The sequence below is a fragment of the Mustelus asterias genome, chromosome 15 (assembly GCF_964213995.1).
Source record: "Mustelus asterias chromosome 15, sMusAst1.hap1.1, whole genome shotgun sequence".
NCBI lineage: Eukaryota > Metazoa > Chordata > Chondrichthyes > Carcharhiniformes > Triakidae > Mustelus > Mustelus asterias.
In genome coordinates, this window is record NC_135815.1 from 5,808,520 (window position 1) to 5,835,400 (window position 26,881).

General features: G+C 45.5%; 1 protein-coding gene across 1 annotated transcript in view; it reads left to right on the forward strand.

The window, feature by feature from the left end:
- Window positions 1–16,905, forward strand: part of adat2 (adenosine deaminase tRNA specific 2) — a 37,444-nt gene extending 20,539 nt beyond the window's left edge. The window contains exons 4-6 of the mRNA XM_078229393.1: window positions 1,515–1,621; window positions 12,996–13,068; window positions 13,176–16,905. Coding sequence (XP_078085519.1) covers window positions 1,515–1,621; window positions 12,996–13,068; window positions 13,176–13,207 — 212 coding nt within the window. The 3' untranslated portion in view covers window positions 13,208–16,905. The remainder of the gene's footprint in view (window positions 1–1,514; window positions 1,622–12,995; window positions 13,069–13,175) is intronic.
- The last annotated feature ends 9,976 nt before the right edge of the window (window positions 16,906–26,881 follow it).

Sequence of the window (26,881 nt, forward strand, 5' to 3'; positions counted from 1 at the left end):
GAGGTGAGAGATTTCTTATTTTTTCTTTGTTTTTGCCACTGGACGGCACGGTGGTACAGTAGTTAGCACTACTGCTTCACAGTGCCAGGGACCAGGGTTCGATTCCTGGCTTGGGTCACTGTCTGTGTGGAGTTTGCACATTCTCCCTGTGTCTGCGTGGGTTTCCTCCGAGTGCTCCGTTTTCCACCCACAGTCCAAAGATGTTAGGTTGATTGGCCATGCAAAATTGACTCTAGTTTTGGGGGGATGAGCAGGATAAGTATGTGAGGTTACAGGGATGGAGTGGGATTGTTGTTTGTTTGGGCTAGATGGGCCAAATGGCCTCTTTCTGTACTGTAGGGGTTCTATAATTCTACACTGTGGATCTTTGGAATTCTCTACCTCAGAGAGCTGGACCCTCACTTGCTGACCATATTCTGGACAGAGTCTGATGGATTTTTGGATACTGAGCAAATTGGGGATAGTGCGGGAAGTTGGAAGCTAGATTGGTAGTTTTTTTTATTCATTCATAGGACTTGGATGTCGCTGGCTGGCCAGCATTTATCGCCTGTCCCTAGTTGCCCTTGGTTAGACTATTACAGAGGGCAGTAGAGAGCCAAACACATTGCTGTGGAGTTGCATGTAGGCCAGACCAAGTAAGGACGGCAGATTTCCTTCCCTAAAGGGCGTTGGTGAACCAGATGGGTTTTTCTGACAATCGACAATGGTTTCATGGTCATCAGTAGATTCTTAATTCCAGATTTTATTTTATTGAATTCAAATTCCACCATCTGCCATGGCGGGATTTGAACCCAGGTCCCCAGAATTAGTTGAGTTCCTGGATTAATAATCCAGCGATAATACCACTAGGCCATCGCCCTCCCTAGACAGCTTCGTAGCCTGTGAAGTACTTCTGAAGTTGTCATCTGAGCCTTGACTCTTCCTCAGGTCTGTCAACAAAAGCATATTAGAAAAGGTCTGTCCTTTTCAACTTATAATTACAGTGCTGGCTTGAATAGAGTAGACAAAGACAAATTGTTTCCCGTGGTGGAAGGAATGGTAACCAGAGGACAAAGATTCAAGGTAATTAGGAAAAGAAACAGTGATGACAGGGTTAACTCTTGTAACACAGTGAGTTACTGCGATTTGGAATGCACTGCTTGAATGTGGGTGAAGGTCGCAATAGTGACATTTAAAAGAGGATATTTGGGGGAGGTGGTGGTTTGGTGGGGGGGGGGGGGGGGCGAGGGAACGAATTGGATAAGTCGACCAGAGGGTCAGCATAGGTGCAATGGATCGAATGGCCTCCTCCATTGCTGTATCATTCTGTAACTCTAGTTTAAAACAGCCCCTCAGTGTCTCCCTCCCCCACCAACAGGAAAAATACCAGAAGGGGGCGGGAGATGAGTTTGTTCGGGGGTGGGGGGGAGCCGGGACACCATCTCAATTCTTTGTTTTTCCTTTTCTCTTCCTTCTCACCCGCGTTTTGTTTTTCACGGAAAGAAAACGTATTTTTCCGCTTAACCGTGTGGCAGACATCTCACTGGTTGTGTACGGCTGTCAGAATGAGCGGTTTGGAGGTTGTGGCTCAGTGTTGAACATTCCCACAGATGATTTGCAGAACTCTGGGGCACCGTTCCAGGTAACCCCCTTTGCAGAAACCCAGAAATAACGTCCCTTAAATCTTTTCCCGAGTTCAACCAGAGGCCTTTTTGTCCCGCTGCGCTGCATGTCCACAATGCTATTGGTGATATCTAAGAAATGTTCAATCTATACCACACGCACGCACAAAGCAAAGAAAACCTATCTACCTGCAGAGATAGGGGCTTCCATGGATGCTACTAGTGTTAAGACTGAGGCCAATACTGAAGCGTTACTTGGGGACTAACACAAGCCCACAACTTCAGCATATGTCTGGCCAGTGAGCTGAATTCAAGCCACTCTTCTGTGGAGCTGCAAAGGGTTTTAAATTGGGCTGCGTAGACCTACCTCGTATTCCCTGAGTGCAGAAGATTAAAGGGTGATCGGATTGAGATGTTTTGAGATCATAAAGATTTGATGGGGTAAATATAGAGAAACTGTTCCCTGTGGTGGGGAGAGGCCAGAATAAGGGGCCAAAACTTTTACATTAGGGACAGCCCATTCAAGGGTGCAAAAGCAGAGTGGAAATCTGGGCGCCTCCCCCCCAAAAAAAGCAATGAAGGCTGGGGCTCAATTGAGAATTTCAAAATAAGTAAACAAATTTTACTAGGCAACGGTTTTAAGGGTTACGGAACCAAAAGTTGAAGGAAAGTTTATTTATTAGTTGCAAGTAAGGCTTACATTAACACTGCAATGAAGTTACTGTGAAATTCTCCTAGTCGCCACAGTCCGGCGCCTGTTCGGGTCAACGCACCTAACCAGCACGTCTTTCAAAATGTGGGAGGAAACCGGAGCACCCGGAGGAAACCCACGCAGACACGGGGAGAACGTGCAAACTCCACACAGACAGTGACCCAAGCCTGGGAATTGAACCTGTGTCCCTGGCGCTGTGAGGCAGCAGTGCTAACCACTGTGCCACCGTGCCGCCCCAGGCTGATGGATGGAGTTAACATGCAGATTGGCCATAGGCTCAAGAGGCTGAATGGCCTCCTCCTGTTCCCTTGTTCCTGTAATTCAATGTGCACAGGCAAATGGTATTTGTGAGTGAGCGCTTAACTCCCTTTCGATTGATGGCACCTTTTGTTTTAAATCTATAGCCCCCGATGCTCAATGAAGCATGGAGGATAATAGAGTTTCATGGAAGCTTTCTCAAACCTAAAATGAAATTGTAAGGTTTTATGTACACTTTCTACTTTAAAGTTTTTAAAGTTTATTTATTCGTGTCACAAATAGGCTTACGTTAACACTGCAATGAGGTTATTGTGAAAATCCCCTAGTCGCCACACTCCGGCGCCTCTTTGGGTACACTGAGGGAGAATTTAGAACATAGAACAGTACAGCACAGAACAGGCCCTTCGGCCCACGATGTTGTGCCGAGCTTTATCTGAAACCAAGATCAAGCTATCCCACTCCCTATCATCCTGGTGTGCTCCATGTGCCTATCCAATAACCGCTTAAATGTTCCTAAAGTGTCTGACTCCACTATCACTGCAGGCAGAGTCAGACACTTTAGGAACATTTAATTTAGCATGGCCAATGCACCTAACTAGCAGGTCTTTCGGACTGTGGGAAGAAACCGGAGAACCCGGAGGAAACCCAAGCAAACAAGGGGAGAATGTGCAAACTCTGCACAGACAGTGACCCAAGCCGGGAATTGAACCCAGGTCCCTGGCCCCAGGTCCCTAGCTCTGTGAGGTAACAGTGCTAACCACTGTGCCACCGTGCCACAATAGGGACTCCATAGTTGGTAAAGGAATGCCTCCCACTTCATCCATCAGCAAGCCCTTCTCCAATTACTCAGCATTGCAGTGCTCATTGCCACTGTGAGAGACATTGCTGGTATGGGAAATATAACTAAAGCAAGAGGGGCTGGAGATACACAGCAGATGCATCATCACCTGAAATAAGACAGTTTCACGTTTAGGTATGAACACTTTGTCAGAACAGAAAAGGTAAATGAGCTTCGGGACCCTATAACACCCTGTTGAATTCTCCATGGCAACACCTCAGCCATTCAGAGTTAACATGCTGACCAATCAGCATCATTTTCTCCTGTAGTATAACTTGTCACGATGGTCTGAAATTTGGTATTCTTGCATATGTCCTGAAGAGTGCAAGATCAAAAGCTTCAGCAATATGTCTCTTTTCAGCAATGTTCCAGATAAGTGATTTCCTTTCATAAGTGAAGAAGCCAACTGCTGAGCTACAGGTGAGAGGCCAGAGTGAGGAACCCTGATTGACGTTGAAAATAACTTTTAAAAAATGTTGTTCTCCGGATGTGTTGATGCTGGAGAGGCTCTATTGCTCTGTGCAGAGGGTAGTGGGAAATCTCATCAAACTGCTGTAGGCGCTCTGCTGATAACAATCCACGTGCCGGTGACGTTGGAAATTTCAGGACATTGATCTGATAATACCTGAGTCAGACTTGTGTGAGATTTGGAGAGTGACGGGAAGATGGTGATGTCCTCCTGACGTTGCTGCTCTTGTCCTTCTCAGTGGTGGAGGCTGCAAGGGTAAGACGCAAAGAAACATTGCCAGATGACAGTGATGCATCCCACAGGTTCGTATGGGGGTGAGTGGATACTGAGTCCAGTGGAGAGAGCATTGGCCAGGCAAACTGCTCTTTTGTAAATGGGAAAAGGCTGGACTTGATTAAAAAACATCCCAGAGGTGGTACAGGCATCATCTCAGTCAGATAGTGACAGCACACGGTGGCACAATGATTGGCACTCAGTGCCAGCGACCGGGGTTCAATTCCAGCTTTGGGTGACTGTCTGCGTGGAGTTTGCACATTCTCCCCGTGTCTGCGTGGGTTTCCTCCGGGTGCTCCGGTTTCCTCCCACAATCCAAAGATGTGCGGGTTAGGTTGTTTGGCCATGCTCAACTGCCGCTTAGTGTTAGGGGAATTCGCAGGGTAAACACGTGGGGTTACAGGGATAGGGTCTGGCTGGGATTGTTGTTGGTGCAGGCTCGATGGGCTGACTGGCCTCCTTCTGCACTGTAGGAATTCTGTGAGATGAAAGGAGTGAAACATCCTCAAAATGGAGAAGAATTAAGAGGGGGGTTGGATTAGCAAACAGGCTGAGAAGTCCAAGGGATGATCTAATGGGCGGGGCATCAAAACCATGAAAGGATCGATGGGGGGACGTAGAGAACTTGTTTCTACTTGCGGGTGGGGTGGAGTCTAATGCTGGGGTCATCAATATAAGATGGCCACTGTGTGAAACACACTACCACGTGGAGAATAGCACAGGTGCATCCAAGGAGAAGTTAGATAAACATATGAGCGTGAAAGAAAGACAAGAACAAGCTGATATGGTGAGGTGAAGTAGATGGGAAGAGACTTTTGTGGAGCATGAATAGTAGTGTGGACGAATTGGGCTGAATGGCCTGTCTCTGTGCTGTATATTCTCTGTAAAAGGCGTGGGGTAGAGTTAATCTCCTTGTTCCCTAAATAATCACATAAAGCAGACAGAATGCACAAGGCATGACCATTTTCTGCTTCTGTTCAGCCTCACTGTTCTGCCAGGTTCGAATCACCTCTCCCTTTTAGACTGTAAGACCATAAGACATAGGAGCAGAATTAGGCCACTCGGCCCATCGAGTCTGGTCCGCCATTCAATCATGGCTGATATTTTTCTCATCCCCATTCTCCTGCCTTTTCCCCATAACCCCTGATCCTCTTATTAATCAAGAACCTATCTATCTCGGTCTTGAAGACACTCAATGAGCTGACCTCCACAGCCTTCTGCGGCAAAGAGTTCCACAGATTCACCGCTCTCTGGCTGAAGAAATTCCTCCTCATCTCCATTTCAAAGGATCGTCCCTTTAGCCTGAGGTTGTGCCCTCTGGTTCCAGTGTTTCCTACCAGTGGAAACATCCTCCCCATGTCCATTTTTGCCCAGGAACAAAAATAAAGGGGAGCATCTCATTTAAACCGTTGGTCAGTGTTAGAAAAGGAAAGTTGCGTCCAGAATGGTAGTTTAGCTCTAGGTGCCTCTGGGCCGCTTTAATGATGTTACTGGCGGAAGGAGCCCATGTGTGGCCCCAGAGAGATTCTGCTCATATTATTATTGCCCTTGTTTCCAGCTCTTTTTGGATATGCTCCAGGAGGTTTCATCACCAGAGCATTCATCTCTACCTGCCCCCTACAGTCAGATAGCTTTTTATTTCCCCATCTTTCAATAATTGAAACAAAATTTAAGCACTCAAGGAGACCATTCAGCCCATCGTGCCTATAAAAGAGCTATCCAGCGTAATCCCACCTTCCAGCACTTGGTTTATCCAAGTATTTTTTTTAATGAGATTAGGGTTTCTGCCTTTACCACCCTTTTAAGGCAACAAGTCCCGGACCCTCACAACCCTCTGGGTGAAGAAATTATTCAACTTCCCTATAATCCTCCTGTCAAGCATCTTAATTCTCTAATCCACCCCTCCAGGTTAACGCTAACAGAAGTAGGCCCTTCCTTCCCACTCCCTTTAAGATCCTCATAATTTTATACTCATCCATCAACTACCTCAGGCTAAAGGGACGATCCTTTAAAACAAGAGATGAGGAGGAATTTCTTCAGCCAGAGAGTGGTGAATCTGTGGAACTCTTTGCCACAGAAGGCTGTGGAGGCTGGGTCATCAAGTGTCTTTAAGACAGAGATAGATAGGTTCTTGATTGATGAGGGGATCAGGGGTTATGGGGAAAAGGCAGAAGAATGCGGATGAGAAAAAAATCAGCCATGATGCAACGGTGGACTAGACTCGATGGGCCGAGTGGCCTAATTCTGCTCCTATGTCTTTTGGTCGTATCCCCTCAGTCTCCTTTGTTCTGTCCAATCTTTCCTCAGTATAAAATTCTCCATTCTTCCACAAGTAAAATCATGCTTCAGTGAATTTTTGCTGCGCTTGCTTGCAGCAATGTCCAGGAGATTAATCAGTAATTCCTGGAAAGTTCAGGCAACCCTGTAGGATTGGGTAGATGTCCCCTGAGTGGACAGAATCAACCATCCACAGGAGAAAGAAATCTACAGATAGCTGAAGTTGCACATGTGTCCAACTGGAGTAAAATCATAGAATGGTTGTATCACAGAAGGAGGCCATTCAGCCCTCCAAGTTTAGCATTAAAAAAAACCCTCGGGTCACCTTTGGTTCTTGTGCCAATCGCCTTACACTGGTGTCTGTCGGTTGATGATCCTTCTGCCAATGGGAATGATCTCTCTCTCTCTCTGTACTCTGTCCCGACCCCTCATGATTTTGAACACCTCTATCAAATTACACCTCCAGCTTCTCTAAGGAGAGCCATCCCAATTTTCTTCAATCTATCCACATAACTGAAGTCTCTAATTTCTGGAACTATTCTTCCCTCTGAATCCTTTCTCAAACCTTCAAGTGCAGTGCCCAGAACTGGACACAGTACTGCAGTTGAGGCTGTACCACCATGCCGGGGTGGCACAGTGGTTAGCACTGCTGCCTCACAGCGTTCGATTCCCGGCTTGGGTCACTGTCTGTGTGGAGTTTGCACGTTCTCCCCGTGTCTGCGTGGCTTTCCTCCGGGTGCTCCGGTTTCCTCCCACAGTCTGAAAGACATCTTGGTTAGGTGCATTGGCCATGCTAAATTCTCCCTCAGTGTACCCGAACAGGCGCCGGAGTGTGACAACGAGGGGATTTTCACAATAACTTCATTGCAGTGTTAATGTGAGCCTACTTGTGGCTAATAAATAACCATAATATAAAGAATGGCTTTTCTAAGGCAAAAAAGTTTTTAAAAAGCCTAAAAAGGAAAAACAAAATGTGCAGAATAAAAATCCGCTCAGCATCAGTGATTTGCTAAAGAGTAGCTCCCCACAGACCGCAGAGTTAGCCATTGTGGCTCTACCACTGGATGGTTTCTCAGTAGATGATCCACTGCTTCCTATACTATCCTGTGTCTCATTGCCAGCCTGTCACTGCTCATGGCCTTGGAAGTCCCCTCTCCCTAGGTTGGCTCAATTCCAGGTTTGTCCTTGACTGTGCACTGATTTCATTAATCTTCGGTTGGCAACTTTGGCAGCCCCTGGGAAAGATTGTTTCCTGCATTTTGTGCTGTCTTCTGTATCACATGGAGACAGAAGTGATGCGTCCAGTGCTTCTGCATACTTCATTTAAAATACATTTTTAAAACAATGTGAAGTTTGTACATGTGCAAGTGAAGAATGCTGAAGTAATATTTTTTTTACAACAGGTAAAGATTGCATTAGCATTGTTGGCTTACGTGTAGAGATCTCCCATCTCCACACTTCTTCACTGTGGGTTAATATCTCTCTGGCCCCTCTGTATTGTGGCATTGCCAATGCACTCACAAAAAATTCCTTCATTTGTTATAACTATCAACATCGTGCTGGGAAGATGGAGCAGGGGAATCTTCAGAAAGGACTTTTTTTAACCAGTACTTTGTGTCAAATTTGGCTTATATGATAGCACTTGCCTTTGGGGGCTTTGATTGCATGTCCGACCTGGTAAAGGGCCCAAAACTGAAACAACATTGGGCAGTTCATCTGCTAATCGAGTCTTTGGGCTATCTTAATTTTTACTAATGAAATGAAAAGTTTAACAAAACTTCAAGCCATATCAATCTATCCGACTGAACCTTTATAAGAAATAGGAGCAGGAGTAGGCCATCCAACCCCCTGAATAGTAACAGAAAGAGCTAGAAAAACTCAGCAGTTCTGGCAGCATCTGTGGAGAGAGAGTGAGTTCACCTTTCAAGTCTGTGTGACTCTTTAGGGCTAAAGGGAGGAAGACGTGATGGATTAAGAGAGGGTGGAGAAAAATAGAAGGTCAGGGATTGGTGGGGGCTCAGAGATGCCATGGCCACAAGACAAAGGGATTGTTAATGGTACTGTTAAAGACTAAGGAAGGTGCTAATAGTGGCATAAAGGTAAGATAGCAGAATGTGTTAATAGCAGAACAAGGGTCAGTGTTCTGTGACAGCAAAACTTAAGAACAAGTGACACTTGGGGGAGGTAGTGTTGGGACACCAAAATATTGGATTAAAAAAGGTCAAGATGGAGGAGGAAGTTGATAGTCTGAAGTTGTTGAGCTCAATGTAAAGTCCAGAAGGCTGTAATGTGCTGAATGAAGGGAAGGTGAGGTGTTGTTCTTCCACTTTTAGTTGTGCTTCACACAAAAACTTCCAGTTTTTTGTTGTGCAAGCCGAGGATGGAAATGTGAGGAGTGTGGCCTAATTTTGCTCCTATGTCTTATGGACAGATGGTGATCTGACAGACGGCTTAAAGATTATGAAGAGGTTTGATAGGGTCGACACAGAGAGAGTACTTGCACTTGTGGCAGGAGACAAAAACTAGGAGCTGTAAATATAAAACAGTCATGAATAAATCCAGTAGGAAATCAAGTAACAAATTATTTTCCCCAAGAGTGAGGAGAACTCACTGCCGTAGGCAATATGGAGGCAAAATACTGCTGATGCTGCAAATCTGAAATAGGATGCTGGAAAAACTCAGCAGGTCTGGCAGCATCTGTGAAGTGAAGATGCCGGCGTTGGACTGAGGTAAACACAGTAAGAAGTCTCACAACACCAGGTTAAAGTCCAACAGGTTTATTTGGTAGCAAAAGCCACCAACTAAACCTGTTGGACTTTAACCTGGTGTTGTGAGACTTCTTACTGTGCTTACCCCAGTCCAACTCCGGCATCTCCACATCATGACATTTCACCCCAGCAGCCTCTGCATTCACAGATGCTGTAAGAAGTCTCACAACACCAGGTTAAAGTCCAACAGGTTTATTTGGTGGCTTTTGCTACCAAATAAACCTGTTGGACTTTAACCTGGTGTTGTGAGACTTCTTACTGTGTTTACCCCAGTCCAACGCCGGCATCTTCACTTCACAGATGCTGCCAGACCTGCTGAGTGTTTCCAGCATTCTATTTCAGATTTGCAGCATCAGCAGTATTTTGCCTCCATATTGCCTACGGCAGTGAGTTCTCCTCACTCTTGGGGAAAATAATTTGTTACTTGATTTCCTACTGGATTTATTCATGACTGTTTTATATTTACAGCTCCTAGTTTTTGTCTCCTGCCACAAGTGCAAGTACTCTCTCCGTGTCGACCCTATCAAACCTCTTCATAATCTTTAAGCCGTCTGTCAGATCACCATCTGTCCATAAGACATAGGAGCAAAATTAGGCCACTCGGCCCATTGAGTCTGCTCCGCCATTCAATCATGGCTGATATTTTTCTCATCCCCATTCTCCTGCCTTTTCCCCATAACCCCTGATCCCTTTACTAATCAAGAACCTATCTATCTCTGTCTTAAAGACACTCAATGACCTGGCCTCCACAGCCTTCTGCGGCAAAGAGTTTTCTCTGACATTTCATTCCTGGAGAAAAGAGCCTCATCTGAACAATCTCTTCCAACGGTTACAAACTCGCAGTTCTGCTCTCCTTACAGAATTTTATTTCATGAATATCTTCACCAGTACTTCATAATTTAATGATGTGGAGACCAGAATTCTGCACTGTACCCTTAACTGTGATCTAACCAAGGTTCGATATTCGTTGAACATAACTTCTAGGCTTTTAGATTTCTCCCTCTGGAACTAATCCCCACTGAGTTGCACTGCTACTTTTAGTGAGTGCTGTATCTATACCTCCAGATCCCTTTGCTTGTCTGTCCTATGTAGACTCCTACATTAAACGCCGACATCAAAGCACATTAATGGAATATATATTTTCTGCTTTAGACCATAACAGGCAGTTTAGCAACAAAGTTATCAAAACAGTGTGAAATCTTGAAGTTGATTGGCGTAGATCAGTTTCTTTGCATCATCAACAGAGAAGCCAGGAGTCAAAACTAAGATGCAAATGGTGTCTGCTCTGGCAGGAGGGTATAATCATAGTATAACCTGTAGACAGTTTCTATTTGAATTCAGACTTTGGAATTGATAATGGGAAAATAGCACAGAAACTCAGACAGAAAACAAGGTTTTTAATACAGAGGCCAGAACTTTGCTCCGGGCATAATAATGCTTAGACAAGATTCTCTCCGGGATCCCGTCTGCCATAATCCAGGCGCAATTTCACCGTTGGACGTGCAGGGCCTTGGACGGAAAACCCACCCTTTCCCCTATTAAAGGCATTTAAGTTAAAAGCAAAATACTGCGGATGTTGGAATCTGAAACAAAAACAGAAAATGCTGGAAAATCTCAGCAGGTCTGACAGCATCTGTGGGGAGAGAATAGAGCCGACGTTGCGAGTCTAGATGACCCTTCGTCAGAGCTCCGGCGAAGGGTCATCTAGACTCGAAACGTCGGCTCTATTCTCTCCCCACAGATGCTGTCAGACCTGCTGAGATTTTCCAGCATTTTCTGCTTTGTTGTGAAACGATGGTGGTCATGATGTGGAGATGCCGGCGTCGGACTGGGGTAGGCACAGTAAGAAGTCTCACAACGCCAGGTTGAAGTCCATCATGTTTATTTGAAATCACGAGCTTTCGGAACGCTGCTCCTTCATCAGGTGAGTGGAGAGGTAGGTTTCACAAATGCGGCATATATAGACCAAGACACAATTGCAAGATAATGGTTGGAATGCGAGTCTTATTCAGGTAATCAAGTCTTTACAGGTACAGACACGGCGAGTGGAAGAGAGGGATAATCACAGGTTAAAGAGGTGTGAATTGTCTCAAGCCGGTCAGTTAGGAGGATTTTGCAAGCCCAGGCCAAATGTTGGGGGTTACATGTAGTGTGACATGAACCCAAGGTCCCAGTTGAGGCTGTCCTCATGCGTGCAGAACTTGGCTATCAGTTTCTGCTCGGTGATTCTGCGTTGTTGTGTGTCTTGAAGGCTGCCTTGGAGAACGCTTACCCGAAGATCGGAGGCTGAATGCCCTTGACTGCTGAAGTGTTCCCCGACAGGAAGGGAACACGCCTGCCTGGTGATTGTCGCGTGGAGTCCGTTCATTCGTTGTCGTAGCGTAAGACTCGCATTCCAACCATTATCTTGCAATTGTGTCTTGGTCTATATATGCTGTGGTTGTGAAACCTAACTCTCCACTCACCTGATGAAGGAGCAGCGCTCCAAAAGCTCGTGATTCCAAATAAACCTGTTGGACTTTAACCTGGTGTTGTGAGACTACTTTTTGTTGTGAAAGGCATTTAAGTGCCTTAAGGGCCTTTTCCCACCCCGCCTCAATTTGTAGGCTAATGGACGTTGGTCAGAGCAGGGTGAGAAAGGAATGAACCTTCCCCACCCCGCTCCCCCCCCCTCCCCTCCCCCATCCAAACCGGGGCCTAACCCCCGACGCAGAGATCGCCCTAAACATAATCTGATTAGATTTGGCTTTCATTTTCAAAGTTGATTTCAGATTAAGTTTTGATTTTCAGCCTGATAATTGGTCTCATGATCGAAAGCACCTCTTGTAGATCTTCCGGATGCGGGTTTGGATGCTAAGGCAATGTGTTTCCGTGTCCGAGCCCCTTGTCTGATAGCAGTAGAACATCTCTCAGTAATAGAGAGAGATCTGAAGTGTGTCACTGTTATAGTATCCTGGAACTACATGTCAGGGCATTGCCAAGTGAGAGATTTCCTCTCCAACTCCCATTATCTTTTAATCGAGTAAGTCCACTTTATGGAACAAATGTGTGGGCCTGGCTCCAGTAACAGAGTACTGCGATATCAGAGTGTGTGTGCAAGGACATTTATCCCATCTGTACAGAACAGATTCGGTTATGTAACAGACTGTTGCATTAAACTCCCTCCGTGATATTTTCAGCACACCCATTTTGTCTCCGCAGACACTGAGGGAATTAACCCTTCCCAATAACTCCCACTGCTTAGGCTTAATTCCAGCCATCTCAAAGATAACACTATAATGTTGGACTTGACCTTTGGATCAGATTGGAGGCCTGTATCCAGATGTTAGCTATTTACTCTGTTGTGTGTGTGTATGTGTGCCTGTGTTTGCCTGTGTGTGTGTGTGTGTGTGTTGTAATGCCCAAAGTCACCAAATGAGGGTGACATTGCATTCCTGGAGCCACAAATGTCACGGGTACTATTTTTGTTGGTGTTTCTTTGGGGAAGAGCTGCTTCCTGCCTTGCACACTCTTGCCAGCGGCATGGAAAATCCTGTTTTCACAGAACAGTTTCTGGCAGCTGATATTGCCAGAATGGGACAGTCAGCCAGCACGAACCACCATTCACAATTGGCCAGAGGTTCAATAACAGATTCAGTGAGTTAAGCCAATTAAAGTGCTGTGGTGGTACCTGGAGGCTGCTTTCTCTCACGCTTGTGGAGTGTTGCACCTTGAGCTTTACATAATCAATTGTGTGTCTCTCTAATGCCTATGCTCCTTTATGGACTAATTACATCAATACAAATCTCTCTCGTTGCAGTGCATTGGTGGCTACAGAGCCAAGGAAGCTGTGGAACTGTTGAAGACCTTTTACAAAGCTGAAAACCCCAACGGTCCGTAACCTCCCATTGTCCCTTTGTATGATATTTATAAGTTTTATACGCACAAAAAATAATTTGCCAACTGCGCTCATTAAAAAAATGTCCGTTTTTCACAACAGCGCCCAAGTCAAAAGCACGGAAGAAGCAATAAATGTGGCCCGGATGCAGACATCACCAAAAAGAAGTCTTCAGTGCTTCACCGACTGAAAGAAAAACGCTTGAAGAAGTGTTTAAACTGACTGGACAATGGACAGAATATCACACACTGAGCTGTGGGAAGAAATTCAGGAGCAATAGCTGTGTGTCTCAGCCTGTCCCTCTCTGTGCCTCAGCCTGTCCATCTCTGTGTCTCAATGTGTCTCTCTGTGTGGTGCTACCAGTCTCCCCCTCCTCTTGTGTCCATCCACAGATAATTGGTGCCAGCATTGCAAGGTCATCTGATGTAAATAATAGGTCGTACCTGTCTGAAGCAATGCCTGCCAATCAAATTCGGGAGACTAGCAAATTGGGAACTGCAAATGTTAATCTGTACTCTACCAGTCCCTCGATTTTAATATATCATGTTTGCATATTGCATTTAAAACTTCAAATAGAATTTTTATTTTTCTTCAGAATTTATTAGGAATAATGCTAAAGTTCATCAAACTTATTTCACCAAAACTATTTTTTCAGTGAATGAAAATAAGTTTTTTCCAATTGCATGAACCTGTGTAGAAGGAACCAAGATTGGTGAGGAGGTTAGCACATGAACACTGATAACAATGGCACAACATAATGTATCTCACCTCAGCCATACAGGCAAGGAAGCTCCCAGATTCAGTCTGTGTTATATGCTGACGTGGATCATCTCCGTGGCCGTGACTGCGGGAGTTTCACGGCTGTACTTGGTCTTTAAGGCTGGGGCAGAGGGGTCAGCTCCTGAGCGCTATCCAGCAATACTGGCCTCACTTTAACCCAATGACTACCACTCCCTCAGCCCCTGACTGGACTCACCCGACTTTGGTCAGGAAAGAGTTAACTGCTTGGCTGCTTGATCCTCTTCTGGTCCTGGACCCTCTTCTCAATGGGATGTCCGGATAAGAAAGCCCCAAGCACTTCCCCTTTTAGACCACCAGTTAAAATAGCAGTCTGCCCCGATTAAATCACTGGAACCTGATCAAGACAAATAAAGAAGGGACTCATCTCAGGAGGATATATTGGCCTTGGAGGGTTTGCAGTACTGATTCAACAGAATGATACGAAGGTTTAATTATGACGGTGGGTTGCATAAATTATGCTTGTATTTCCTTGAGCATAGAAGATTATGGGGTGATCAAATTGAGGGATGTAAGATGGTTAATGGAGTGCCAGGACAGATAGAGGGATGGTCGTGAGGGGCGTCCAGAACAAAGTGACTCAAATTAGAGGTCATTGTGGAGCGATTTCAGGGAACAATGTTTAAAGGGCAGTGGAAATTTAGAATACTCTTCCCCCCCCCCAAAAAAGCTGTGGATGCAGGGGGGAATCAGTTGAAAGTTCCCTTCACTATGATCAGTACGTTTTGATTAGGAAAGGATTATGGAATCTGAAATGGGATTAAGATAACAGAGCAGTTCAAGATCAGTCACGATTAATCGAGGGGTTGAATGGCTCCCTGTCCCTGCTGATTCCTGGCATGTGTCTTATCGACTTGTTGGAAAGAGTGGATTAAAACTGAACATCTCTGGATGGGAATGGGACATTGGTGAACATATCTCCTGTTTAATATTAACTATCCACCTGCTCATTGGGTGGCACGGTAGCACAGTGGTTAGCACTGCAGCCTCACAGCGCCAGGCACCCGGGTTTGATTCCCGGTTGGGTCACTGTCTGTGTGGAGTCTGCACGTTCTACCCGTGTCTGCATGGGTTTCCTCCAGGTGCTTCGGTTTCCTCCCACAATCCGAAAGACGTGCTGGTTAGCTGCATTGGCCATGCTAAATTCTCCCTCAGTGTACCCGAACAGGTGCCAGAGTGTGGGCGACTGGAGGATTTTCACAGTAACTTCATTGCAGTGTTAGTGTAAGCCTACTTGTAACAATAATAAATAACCTCAAAGTTTCTGCTAGCTTTCAAAGCTCTCTTGAAGAGTGTGAATAACTGAAGGGATGGGAAATATAGGGAGATAGGGAAGCATTGAACACAGAGTGCAGCCTCGGTACCGGCAAAGAAAAAAGAAGTTTAAGATCAATGTTGCACTGCAGTAAGACCATTTGATTATCTGATTCCATTACTAACTGTAGCCAATTAGAAAGGAGATCAAATCTTGAAGGAATCAAGGTTCAAAAACACCACAGGTAAAGACTACAAATTGAAAATCTGAATACTGGAATTTTACAAGGAAAACTGAGGATGACGATACCCAATGGATGCATTAGCATCTGAAAACAATTATAACTTACAGTTAGATAAGTTAGTAAGAGGTCCAAAAGTGATTTACATAATGAGAAGTCATAACTATCAGGAGAGGCTGAAGATTCTGGAGCTGTCCTCCAACAGAGAGACGGCTGTGGGTGATCTGATAGAGGTCTTTCCGATTGTAACAGGCCTTGTGAGGGCAGGCACTTCTGCTAATGGAAACAAGCACCAGGGATCATAATTCTAAGATAGTAATAATTCCAACGGGGAATTCAGAAGAATCTTCTTTACCCAGAGAGCGGTGAGAATGTGGAACTCGCCACCGCAGGTAAACTCAAAGAGCAGAGAGATGAGTGCAGGAGGCAGAAAGGAATAGAAGGGTATGCCGAGATGAAGAGGAGATGCTTTTGGAGCTTAAAGGTTGGTGTGAACCTTTAGGATTGAATGGCCTGTTTCCGTGTTGTAACGTGGAGAGCAGCTGATCTGAGCGATGTTAACAGTTGAGTAAAGGAGGATCCATGGTTAGTTCCTCAGCAATATGCAACCTTACCTGAATGAAGACCAAAAGGAAGACAAGGTTAAAAGAAGCAAGTGTTTATTTCATGAGAACGTTGCTTGTTATGTGCTGGGAATATGACTCACTGACATATTTGACTTGGTGTAAAAATAGGAATTCAAGGTTATTTCAACAAAGGGACTTTAATCTGTGAGTTGGATACAATACCTGTCTAGACTCAAACTGTCAGATTATACTGTTAATTCTCCTCATAAATACCACTGTTAGTGAAAAGTAACAATTTTAACAGTGGGATGCAAGTATGATATTGCACATCTACAAGCAGAGACTGCAGCTTGATAATTGCATTGAGGAAAAACTTTGTAGGGCTTCAGGTAAAAGGCAGGGGAGTGAGACAAATCAGATTGCTCTTTCAAAGGGTCAGCACAGGATGGGCTGAATGGCCTCCTTTTATGTTGCAAAATTCTAGGTTCAGTTTAGTTTTTAGGCTTATTTGACTGGCACACATTGGTAGCCATATGTCCCATCCGCACAATGCACAGCAGCAACTTGCTGAGACATCTTTGACAGCACCTTCCAAACCTGCAACCTCTACCACCTAGAAGGACAAGAGGCAGCAAATGCACGGGAATGCCATCACTTGGACGCTCCCCTCCAAGTCACTCACCATCCAGACTTGGAAATATATCGCCATTCCTTCACTGTATCTGAATCTAGAATAGAGGGGCGGCATGGTAGCACAGTGGTTAGCACTGCTGCTTCACAGCTCCAGGGACCTGGGTTCGATTCCCGGCTTGGGTCACTGTGTGGAGTTTGCACATTCTCCTCATGTCTGCGTGGGTTTCCTCCGGGTGCTCCGGTTTCCTCCCACAGTCCAAAGATGTGCGGGTTAGGTTGATTGGCCAGGTTAAAAAAAATTGCCCCTTAGAGTCCTGAGATGCGTAGGTTTGAGGGATTAGCAGGTAAGTATGTGGGGGTAGGGCCTGGGTGGGATTGTGGTCGGTGCAGACTCGATGGGCCGAATGGCCTCCTTCTGCACTGTAGGGTTTCTATGAGAGAGGGGCAGGGGTGGGGTCTGTTCTTCTTGCAGAGAAGAAGGCTAATAGGAGATTTAATAGAGATGTTCAAAATCATGAGAAAACTAGAATTCCTGCTCATAAAAGGATTGAGTACAAGAGGTCACAGATTTTGATTTGCAAAAGAACCAAATGCAGTGTGGTGGAGGCAGGTTCAATCGAGCCATTCAAGAGGGCATTAGATGATTATTTGAATAGAAACAATGTGCAGGAGAAAAGTCAGGGGAATGACACTAAGCCATGATGCTCATTTGGAGAGCTGGTGCAGATACGATGGACCAAATGGCCTCCTTCTGTGCTAATGTTTCTGAGAATCAAAACCGTGGAATTGCCGAGCAGTACTCTGGGGTATTCCTGTGCAGTCATGATGTGGAGATGCCAGTGTTGAACTGGGGTGAACACAGTAAGAAGTCTCACAACACCAGGTTAAAGTCCAACAGGTCTATTTGGTAGCAAATACCATCTAGGTTTGCTACCAAATAAACCTGTTGGACTTTAACCTGGTGTTGTGAGACTTCTTACTGTATTCCTGTGCCACATGGGCTGCAGAAGTTCAAGAATCCAGCTCATCTTCTCATTAGCAATTGGAGGATGGGGAACAAATGCTGTCCTCACCAGCAACACTCATCCCAGGAATGAATACAATTTTTTAAAAAAGATTTAAACTACTCGATGCAAAGCAGCAACCAGCACTCCAGCTAAAGTGCAGACTCCTATTTTGTAGACTGGCCTGCGTTATCTTTTCTGGTTTCAGTAGTTGCATCTTGAATCCATGGTCAGATACTAATTGTCAATCGTGGAAGAGCAGTGAGTGAGACTGTTGTGTGTAGGTCTGAGCATCACCTGAGGATGATGAGGCTACAACAAATTGTATTAAAGATTGCTTCTCAGCCTTTTGGCTAAGATCAAATTCAGGATCAAGCATGAGATTTTTTAAATTATTCGTGGGGACATGGGCGTCGCTGGCTGGCCAGCATTTATTGCCCATCCCTAGTTGCCAGAGGGCAGTTGAGAGTTAACCACGTTGCTGTGGCTCTGGAGTCACATGTAGGCCAGACTGGGTAAGGACAGCAAATTTCCTTCCCTAAAGGACATTCGTGAACCAGATGGATTTTTTCAACAATCAACAGTGGTTTCACGGTCATCAGTAGATTCTTAATTCCAGATTTTTTTAATCAAATTCAAATTCCACCATCTGCCATGGTGGGATTTGAACCCAGGTCTCCAGAGCATTAGCTGAGTTTCTGGATTAATAGTCTAGCGATAATACCGCTAGGCCATTGCCTCCCCCCAAGGGTGTAGTGCCTGTTCTTGTCTGTTTGGATTTAGTATGTTTCTCATGTGGGAACCATGAATTGGATTCAATTTGAATTGGTTTTTGGAGTAAGCAAGGAGATGGATTCGGGGCTTGCCCTGTCCACTCTGAACATTGACTCTGTAACTCTGAAAACATCTTTCATGCATGTGACATGATTGTGGCTCTATTTTGATGTGTAAGTTATTTCTTACTCAAATGTTGTTAATAAGCATGTGCTGAACTATATAGGTGTGTGGCTGACTGGTGGAAAAATATAGTATTCTTGCTTCTAACTACGCATTCCATGTTTAAATTATTGGATACATGGAAATATCATTGCAGGCAAATATCTGTATCCAGTAAGATAAAAGGGCTGAAATTAAAATGCTGCAATCCATATCATCTAAAAAAGCCATTTCATGATTTTCACAATAAGTTATTGCAGTGTTAATGTAAGCCTACTTATGATTAATAAATAAACTTTTAAAAAAAACTTTTAAACTTTATTTCATGGGAATTTGAAGAGAAAGGGGTAGGAAAATGGCAAAATGATGGGACAACTCCACGCAAGCTAGCATTGACACTGAGAAAGTGAGCTGAATGTTCACCCCCCTCTACTGCAACCTCAGAGGGCAGGGTGGAGTTCCTAGGATCTCAGCCTCTACCCATTCCCGGGGTGGATTCGGAGAACAGCGTGGATTGACTGCTGATCATCACTCCTGTCACTTGGTGAAGAAAAGAGGATTTCCTGGGTGATGGTTACTCACAGTGATGTGGTTGAAGTCAGCATCTCATTGTGTTGAAGAGGCCTCCATGTCAGTTTTTTGGTCCATAGATTGTTTATTCCTCTCTAGCGCTTGCTAGCACACTGGTGTGAAACTTTGCCCACTTTCTGTTTGCCAACTGGGGATTTATGAGGCGATCTCAAAATAGCAACCAATTGAGCAATGATAGCATCAGCAAAACAAGACGTGAGGTGAATTTGGGCCAAGCGTACTGTACTTCGCTGTGGGACGCATACAAAGCTACAATGAGGTCCTTGTTCATCACCACCCAACATCTGCTTCCTCTGCAACAATTACTTACCCAGTTCAGCAAATAGAGCATTGCTCTAGCTTATCAACTGCTCCAGAAATACGACAGATGCTGGGAATCTGAAATGAAACAGAAAATGCTGGAGAAACTCAGAGGGTCTGCAGCACCTATGGAGAGAGAGAAAAAGGGTTAATCGCCGAAATCTTGCTGTCGTTCACACGGTCCCGGTGACAGCGCACCCCCGTAGCAGGTTTCCCGGCGGTGAGGGGTACATTTGATGGGAAATCATGTTGACAACGACGGGACCATAAGATCCCGGTGCCAGCGAGCGGCAGCGCCAACCACCGACGTAGAGGGAGAAAAATCATAGAATCCTACAGTGCAGAAGGAGGCCATTTGGCCCATCGAGTCTGCGCTGACCACAATCCCACCCAAGCCCTATTCCCATAACCCCATGCATTTACCCTAGCTAGTTCCCCTGACACTAGGGACAATTTAGCATGGCCAATCCATCGAACCCACACACCTTTGGACTGGGAGGAAACTGGAGCACCCGAAGGAAACCCACACAGACACGGCGGAGAAAGTAAACTCCACACAGACAGTCACCCAAGTCGTGAATCGAACCTGAGTCCCTGGCGCTGTGAGGCAGCATTGTTAACCACTGTGCCATCGTGCCACCCAAAATCAAGAACAAAGAACAGTACAGCACAGGAACAGGCCCCTCGGCCCTCCACGCCTGCGTTGATCACGTTGTCCCATCTAGACCAACCGACTGTATCCCTCTATTACCCATCTGTTCATGTGCCTATCCAGATAAGTTTTAAATGTCACTAACATGTCTGCCTCAACCACCTCACATGGCAGTGTATTCCAGACCCCCACCACCCTCTGTGTAAAAAAACCTCCCCCGCACATCTCCACTGAACCTCTCCCCCCTTACCTTGAATCCTGCCCAATGTTTCGAGTCCACGTGACTTCTTCAGAGCTGCTCCAGAAATGTTGAGGTGATTATTGTAAATTTTCACTTGCTTCAAACCTCTTACATTTCCAACTTTTTACCACTTCAGAGGAAAGGTTATCAACCTGAAACATTAATTCTGCCTCTGTTCCCACAGACGCTGCCCTGCTGAGTACTTCATCTCCTGGTTTTATAACTATCCGTATTGAGCCAATTTAGGGATACCAATGGGTGTGAATGTGGAGGGGTGGGGGTCATCAAGCTTGTTCCTGAAAAAATACCCCGTGTTCTTGGGATTTGAGATGAACTTTCACGTTCTGTGTTCCCTCCGATTCTGTCAGAGTTTGGTTTGGTGAGCTGGTTCTCGGGTTCAGAGGAAAGAGTCGCTCTGCCCAAAAGGGTTGGGAAACCCCCTCTCAGGATGTGACAGCGACTGAATAAATAAACGACAAGTGAAAGTGGATGCAGCCTCGGATCCCATTCACAAACACGCGACACAGGACCTGTAACAGCTTAATGCTTTTAAGAGATGTAATCTCTGACAAACAAATATTCCACTGGGCACAATTTGAGTAAGATGAAGCTTTTTATTTTTCCACTGAAGCGGTTGCTTGGGATATTTGCCATGTTTGTTCTACAGAGACTCATTATCTTCCTTTGCAATACAAAACATATTTGTGTGTTGGACAAATGCATTAGGTAAAGTTACAGAACAGTGACTGTTAAAAGGGGCTCGCATTATCATGAAAGCTTACCCTTGCAAGCCACCGATCCACCCCGATTATTTTTAAATGACGATGGACTCCCTCTGAAAAATAACTAGCATTTACTTACATGTTTGAAAACAGGATTAGTTCCCATCAACTATGCAGACACATACATTTTAGAATTTATTTTCTTAATTCTTTCATGGGATGTGGTTGTCACTGGCAACACCAGCATTTGTCACTCATCCCTAGTTGCCCTCAAACTGAGTGTTTTGCCATTTCTGAGGACAATTAAGAGTCAACCACATTGCAGTGGGTGTGGATTCACACGTAGGCCAGACGGAGCAAGGATGGCAGATTTCCTTCTCTAAAGGATGTCAGTGAACCAGATGGGTTTTTACAACACTTGTGGATGGTTTAATAGTCACCATTACTGAGGCAAGCTCTCAATCCCAGTTTTCAAATTCCACCAGCTACCATGGTGGGATTTGAAACCATGCCCCCAGGAGATTAACCTGGGCTGCTGTTCTAGTGACATTACCACTGCACCACCTGACTGCTTTGCCCCATCATTACAACACAATCTGCATGGCATGGCATTGGCGCAGATGGAGCAGGAATATTTCAGGATCAACTTAGACCAGTGACACTAAAGGACTCCAGTTAGCCTCGATATTCGAAGGTTAAAAAATTCTCAAGAGTCTCGACAGGATGGATGTTGAGAAAATATTTTCCCAGGCTGGGGAATCTAAAACACGGGTCACGGTCTGAGACTAAGAGCTCAACAAATTAGGATTGAGATGTGGAGAAATTTCTTCACAAAGAGAGTTGTGAATCTTTGGAACTCGTGATCTCAGAGAGCTGTGGACGCTCCTTCATTGGGTATGTTGAAGACAGGGGTTGCTCGATTTTTGCACTCAAAGGATTAAGGGATATGGAGACAGTGCAGGAAGGTGGAGTTGAGATAGAAGATGGGCCATGCTGTTATTGAATGCTGCAAAAGGCTCGAATGGCCAGCTCCAGCTCCTGTTGATGTTCTTATGCAAAGGCAAGTGCAACTATCCAACTTCACAATCCTTATTGTTTTCTAGTGACTCACTGCAAAGTATGTGCACATTCAGATCAGATGAGGATAGGATTTGGCTGAGAGTGCAACTTAGTCTGTCATATGAGGAGAGACGAAGTTGGTTAGGATTATATTCACTGGAGTTTAGAAGAGTGAGAGGGGGTCTCATAGAAACTTATAAAATTCTAACAGGGTTGGACAGAGTAGATTCAAAAAGAACGTTCCCGATAGTGGGGGAGGTCAGAACTAGGGGTCATAGTTTGGGGATAAGGGGTAGACCTTTTAGAACTGAGATGAGGAAAGATTTCTTCACCAGAGGGTGGTGAATGTGTGGAATTCACTACCACAGAAGGTAGTTGAGACCAAAACATTGTCTGATTTCAAAAAGAAATTAGATATAGCTCTTGGGGCTAAAGGGATAAGAACAAAGAACAGTACAGCACAGGAAACAGGCCCTTCGGCCCTCCAAGCCTGTGCCGCTCCTTGGTCCAACTAGACCAATCGTTTGTATCCCTCCATTCCCAGCCTGCTCATGTGACTATCCAGGTAAGTCTTAAACGATGTCAGCGTGCCTGCCTCCACCACCCTACTTGGCAGCGCATTCCAGGCCCCCACCACCCTCTGTGTAAAAAACGTCCCTCCGATATCTGAGTTGTACTTCGCCCCTCACACCTTCAGCCCGTGACCCCTCGTGATCGTCACCTCCGACCTGGGAAAAAGCTTCCCACTGTTCACCGTTTCTATCCCCTTCATAATCTTGAACACCTCTATTAGATCTCCCCTCATTCTCCATCTTTCCAGGGAGAACAACCCCAGTTTACCCAATCTCTCCTCATAGCAACATCCTGGTAAACCTTCTCTGCACTCTCTCTAACGCCTCCACGTCCTTCTGGTAGTGCGGCGACCAGAACTGGACGCAGTACTCCAAATGTGGCCTAACCAGCGTTCTAGACAGCTGCATCATCAGACTCCAGCTTTTATACTCCATACCCCATCCTATAAAGGCAAGCATACCATATGCCTTCTTCACCACCTTCTCCACCTGTGTTGCCACCTTCAAGGATTTGTGGACTTGCACACCAGGTCCCTCTGTGTTTCTATACTCCTGATGACTCTGCCATTTATTGTATAACTCCTCCCTACATTATTTCTTCCAAAATGCATCACTTCGCATTTATCCGGATTAAACTCCGTCTGCCACCTCTCCGCCCAATTTTCCAGCCTATCTATATCCTGCTGTATTGCCCGACAATGCTCTTCGCTATCCGCAAGTCCAGCCATCTTCGTGTCATCCGCAAACTTGCTGATTACACCAGTTACACCTTCTTCCAAATCATTTATATATATCACAAATAGCAGAGGTCCCAGTACAGAGCCCTGCGGAACACCACTGGTCACAGACCTCCAGCCGGAAAAAGACCCTCCGACCACTACCCTCTGTCTCCTATGGCCAAGCCAGTTCTCCACCCATCTAGCCACTTCTCCTTGTATCCCATGAGCCTCAACCTTCTTAACCAACCTGCCATGTGGGACTTTGTCAAATGCCTTACTGAAATCCATATAGACGACATCCACAGCCCCTCCTTCATCAATCGTTTGATCAAGGGATATGGGAGGATCAACCGGATCAAGGGATATGGGAGGAAGAAGGATCAGGATATTGAATTCGATGATAAGCCATGATCTAAATGAATGGCAGAGCAGGCTCAAAGGGCCAAATGGCCTACTCTTGCTTCTAGTTTCTATGTTAACACTTAGTGTATGGATTGAGTTTTACTGAGAAAGTCATCACAGTCCAACAAACACTCGCTGTCTCGCCATAGCTGAAGATATGGTTTCTGCCATGAGCTTCCTGCCAAAATCAAAAGAATAAAACAATGGATAATATGAATAAAACTTTGGGATTGCAGCTGTTAGGTTCAGCAGACAACAATGTGCTAAATTTGAGGTATACAGTATCAAGGCGGAGTGTGGCTATAGTTGGGCCTCAGTGCCCTTGAGTTAAGAGAGGGAAAAATAGCCCTGACTTTGATCAGTGGCTGGTGGGAAGTGCACCTGTGTGGATATTGATTGCGGACAAGGTCAAATTCATCGCCGCAGTGTTCCCAGCCTCACACTTGTGTCCACCTTTCTGTTGAAATTAGCAAGTGGCAGCAATCAGACAGGGTGTGGGAACTTCTCATTAACAGATCTGCAAGAAAAGGAGCTGAGGTGAGGAGAAATTTCTTCACTCAAAGATCTTTGGAATTGTCAAGCCCCAGAGAGACGTGGATGTTCAGTCATTGAGTACATTGAAGACTGAGGTAGAGAGATGTTTGGCTACATTCAGTGATATGGGGATAGTGCAGGAATGTGGAGTTGAGGTCGGAGATCAGCCATGATCTTATTGAATGGCAGAGCAGACTCCAAGGGCCAAGTGGCTGACTCCAGCTTCTATCTCTCATGTATTATCAACCCTCGTTCAAGAATGCTCACTGATTGTGCTTTTAGCTTTGAGTCAGAAGATTGCGGGTTCAAAATCATTCCAGAGCCTTAAGTAATTATGTATGCAGACACCTAAATGTGGTGCTGAGAGCGAGTTGCCCTGGCTGAGGAGACCACCTTTTTTCTTTTCTTCCCTATTAAGAACATAAGAACTAGGAGCAGGAGTAGGCCATCTGGCCCCTCGAGCTGCTCCGCCATTCAATAAGATCATGGCTGATCTTTTCATGGACTCAGTTCCACTTACCCGCCCGTTCAATATAACCCTTAATTCCTTTGCTGTTCAAAAATTTATCTATCCTTGCCTTAAAAACATTCAATGAGGTAGCCTCAACTGCTTCACTGGGCAGGGAATTCCACAGATTCACAACCCTTTGGATGAAGAATTTCCTCCTCAACTCAGTCCTAAATCTGTTCCCTCTTATTTTGAGGCCATGCCCCCTAGTTCTAGTTTCACCCACCAGTGGAAACAACCTCCCTGCTTCTACCTTATCTATTCCCTTCATAATCTTATATGTTTCTATAAGAACCCCCCTCATTCTTCTGAATTCCAATGAGTATAGTCCCAGTCTACTCAGTCTCTCCTCATAAGCCAACCCTCTCAACTCAGAATCAACCTATTCAACTGTGTGTGGCATTATGAGGGGAACCCAGTGCTTTCCATTCTCATTGGCCTTTCCAGCAGGAGAAACGCCTGCACCCATCCCACTCCCTAATTCGCGGGAGGTGGAGCTGCCTCCCTGCCTCTACCCCAGAGGAGAGCGGCAATACGACAGTGCTGAGGGCTGAAGTAGGACCAGTCCACCCTGTATTACTCAGCTCCACACTGGCCATTGCAGCGACCAGTTATCAGGATAATCCTATGGGCAAGAGTTGCTGAACATGTTTCAACGTTCTGTCAAGCCAGTGGAAGTTAAGAATGTTGGAACGGCTCTGTGGCCATTATCACCACATTTTAATCCTTAAAAGTAACAGTTAAGACTTGGCAGGGACACAAGTTTCCACTAGCTCGGTTTGTGGCTGATGTTCTCCCCTCTCCTTCAATTGCAAGAGAGAATTTTGTCTGTAATTACCCAGCGGCCTGGGCAGTGCAGAAATAAATCCAAGCACTCTCCCCTCTCCACCGGGACCTGGACACACATAATCCAGTAATAAACCGGTGGCATGAAAATGGCCTCTGCCTGCCAAATGTAATGGGCCAGAGGGTGTCTTATCCTTAATCGCCAGTAGATAGTTCTCTTCAGCGGAAAGAAAACTGCCCACAACTCACCACTAATTACAACTGGGAAATCCAAGGGGAAGCTGGGAAGTGGAAAATCTGAGTGTCTTCTCAAGTTTGCTGCACGATAGAGAAACCTTTGCTCTGCATCAGACCCATGGCCTCCCTGACCCAGAGATTTTTAACAGTTAGCAACTGATAACACTTCATTTTGATAAAGGGCTTAGAGCACTCGTTCAGAGATTGGGAGATCACTCGCCTAGAAGAATGCCAAAAGAACAGATGAACTGCAAAAATAGTAATCTTTGCCTTCTCTTCCTGTTCCCCTGTACCCTACGGTGGCACAGTGGTTAGCACTGCTGCCTCACAGCACCAGGGACCTGGGTTCGATTCCTGGCTTGTTCACTGTCTGTGTGGAGTTTGCACGTTCTCCCCGTGTCTGCGTGGGTTTCCTCTGGTTTCCTCTCACAGTCCAAAGACGTGCTGGCTAGGTGAATTGGCCATGCTAAATTCTCCCTCAGTGTACCTGGCCAGGCACCGGAGTGTGGCGACGAGGGGATTTTCACAGTAACATCACTGCAGTGTGAATGCAAGCTTACTTGTGATGAATAAATAAACTTTACTTTTACTTTAAAGCTTCAGTCAGAGATACCCCGTACGTATTACAGAATAGTGTCGGGGCATTAGAACATAAGAACATGAGAAATAGGAGCAGGAGTAGGCCATCTAGCCCCTCGAGCCTGCCCCACCATTCAATAAGATCATGGCTGATCTGACGTGGATCAGTACCACTTACCCGCCTGATCCTCATAACCCTTAATTCCCTTACCGATCAGGAATCCATCCATCCGCGCTTTAAACATATTCAGCGAGGTAGCCTCCACCACCTCAGTGGGCAGAGAATTCCAGAGATTCACCACCCTCTGGGAGAAGAAGTTCCTCCTCAACTCTGTCTTAAACCGACCCCCCTTTATTTTGAGGTTGTGTCCTCTAGTTTTAACTTCCTTACTAAGTGGAAAGAATCTCTCCGCCTTCACCCTATCCAGCCCCCGCATTATCTTATAAGTCTCCATAAGATCCCCCCTCATCCT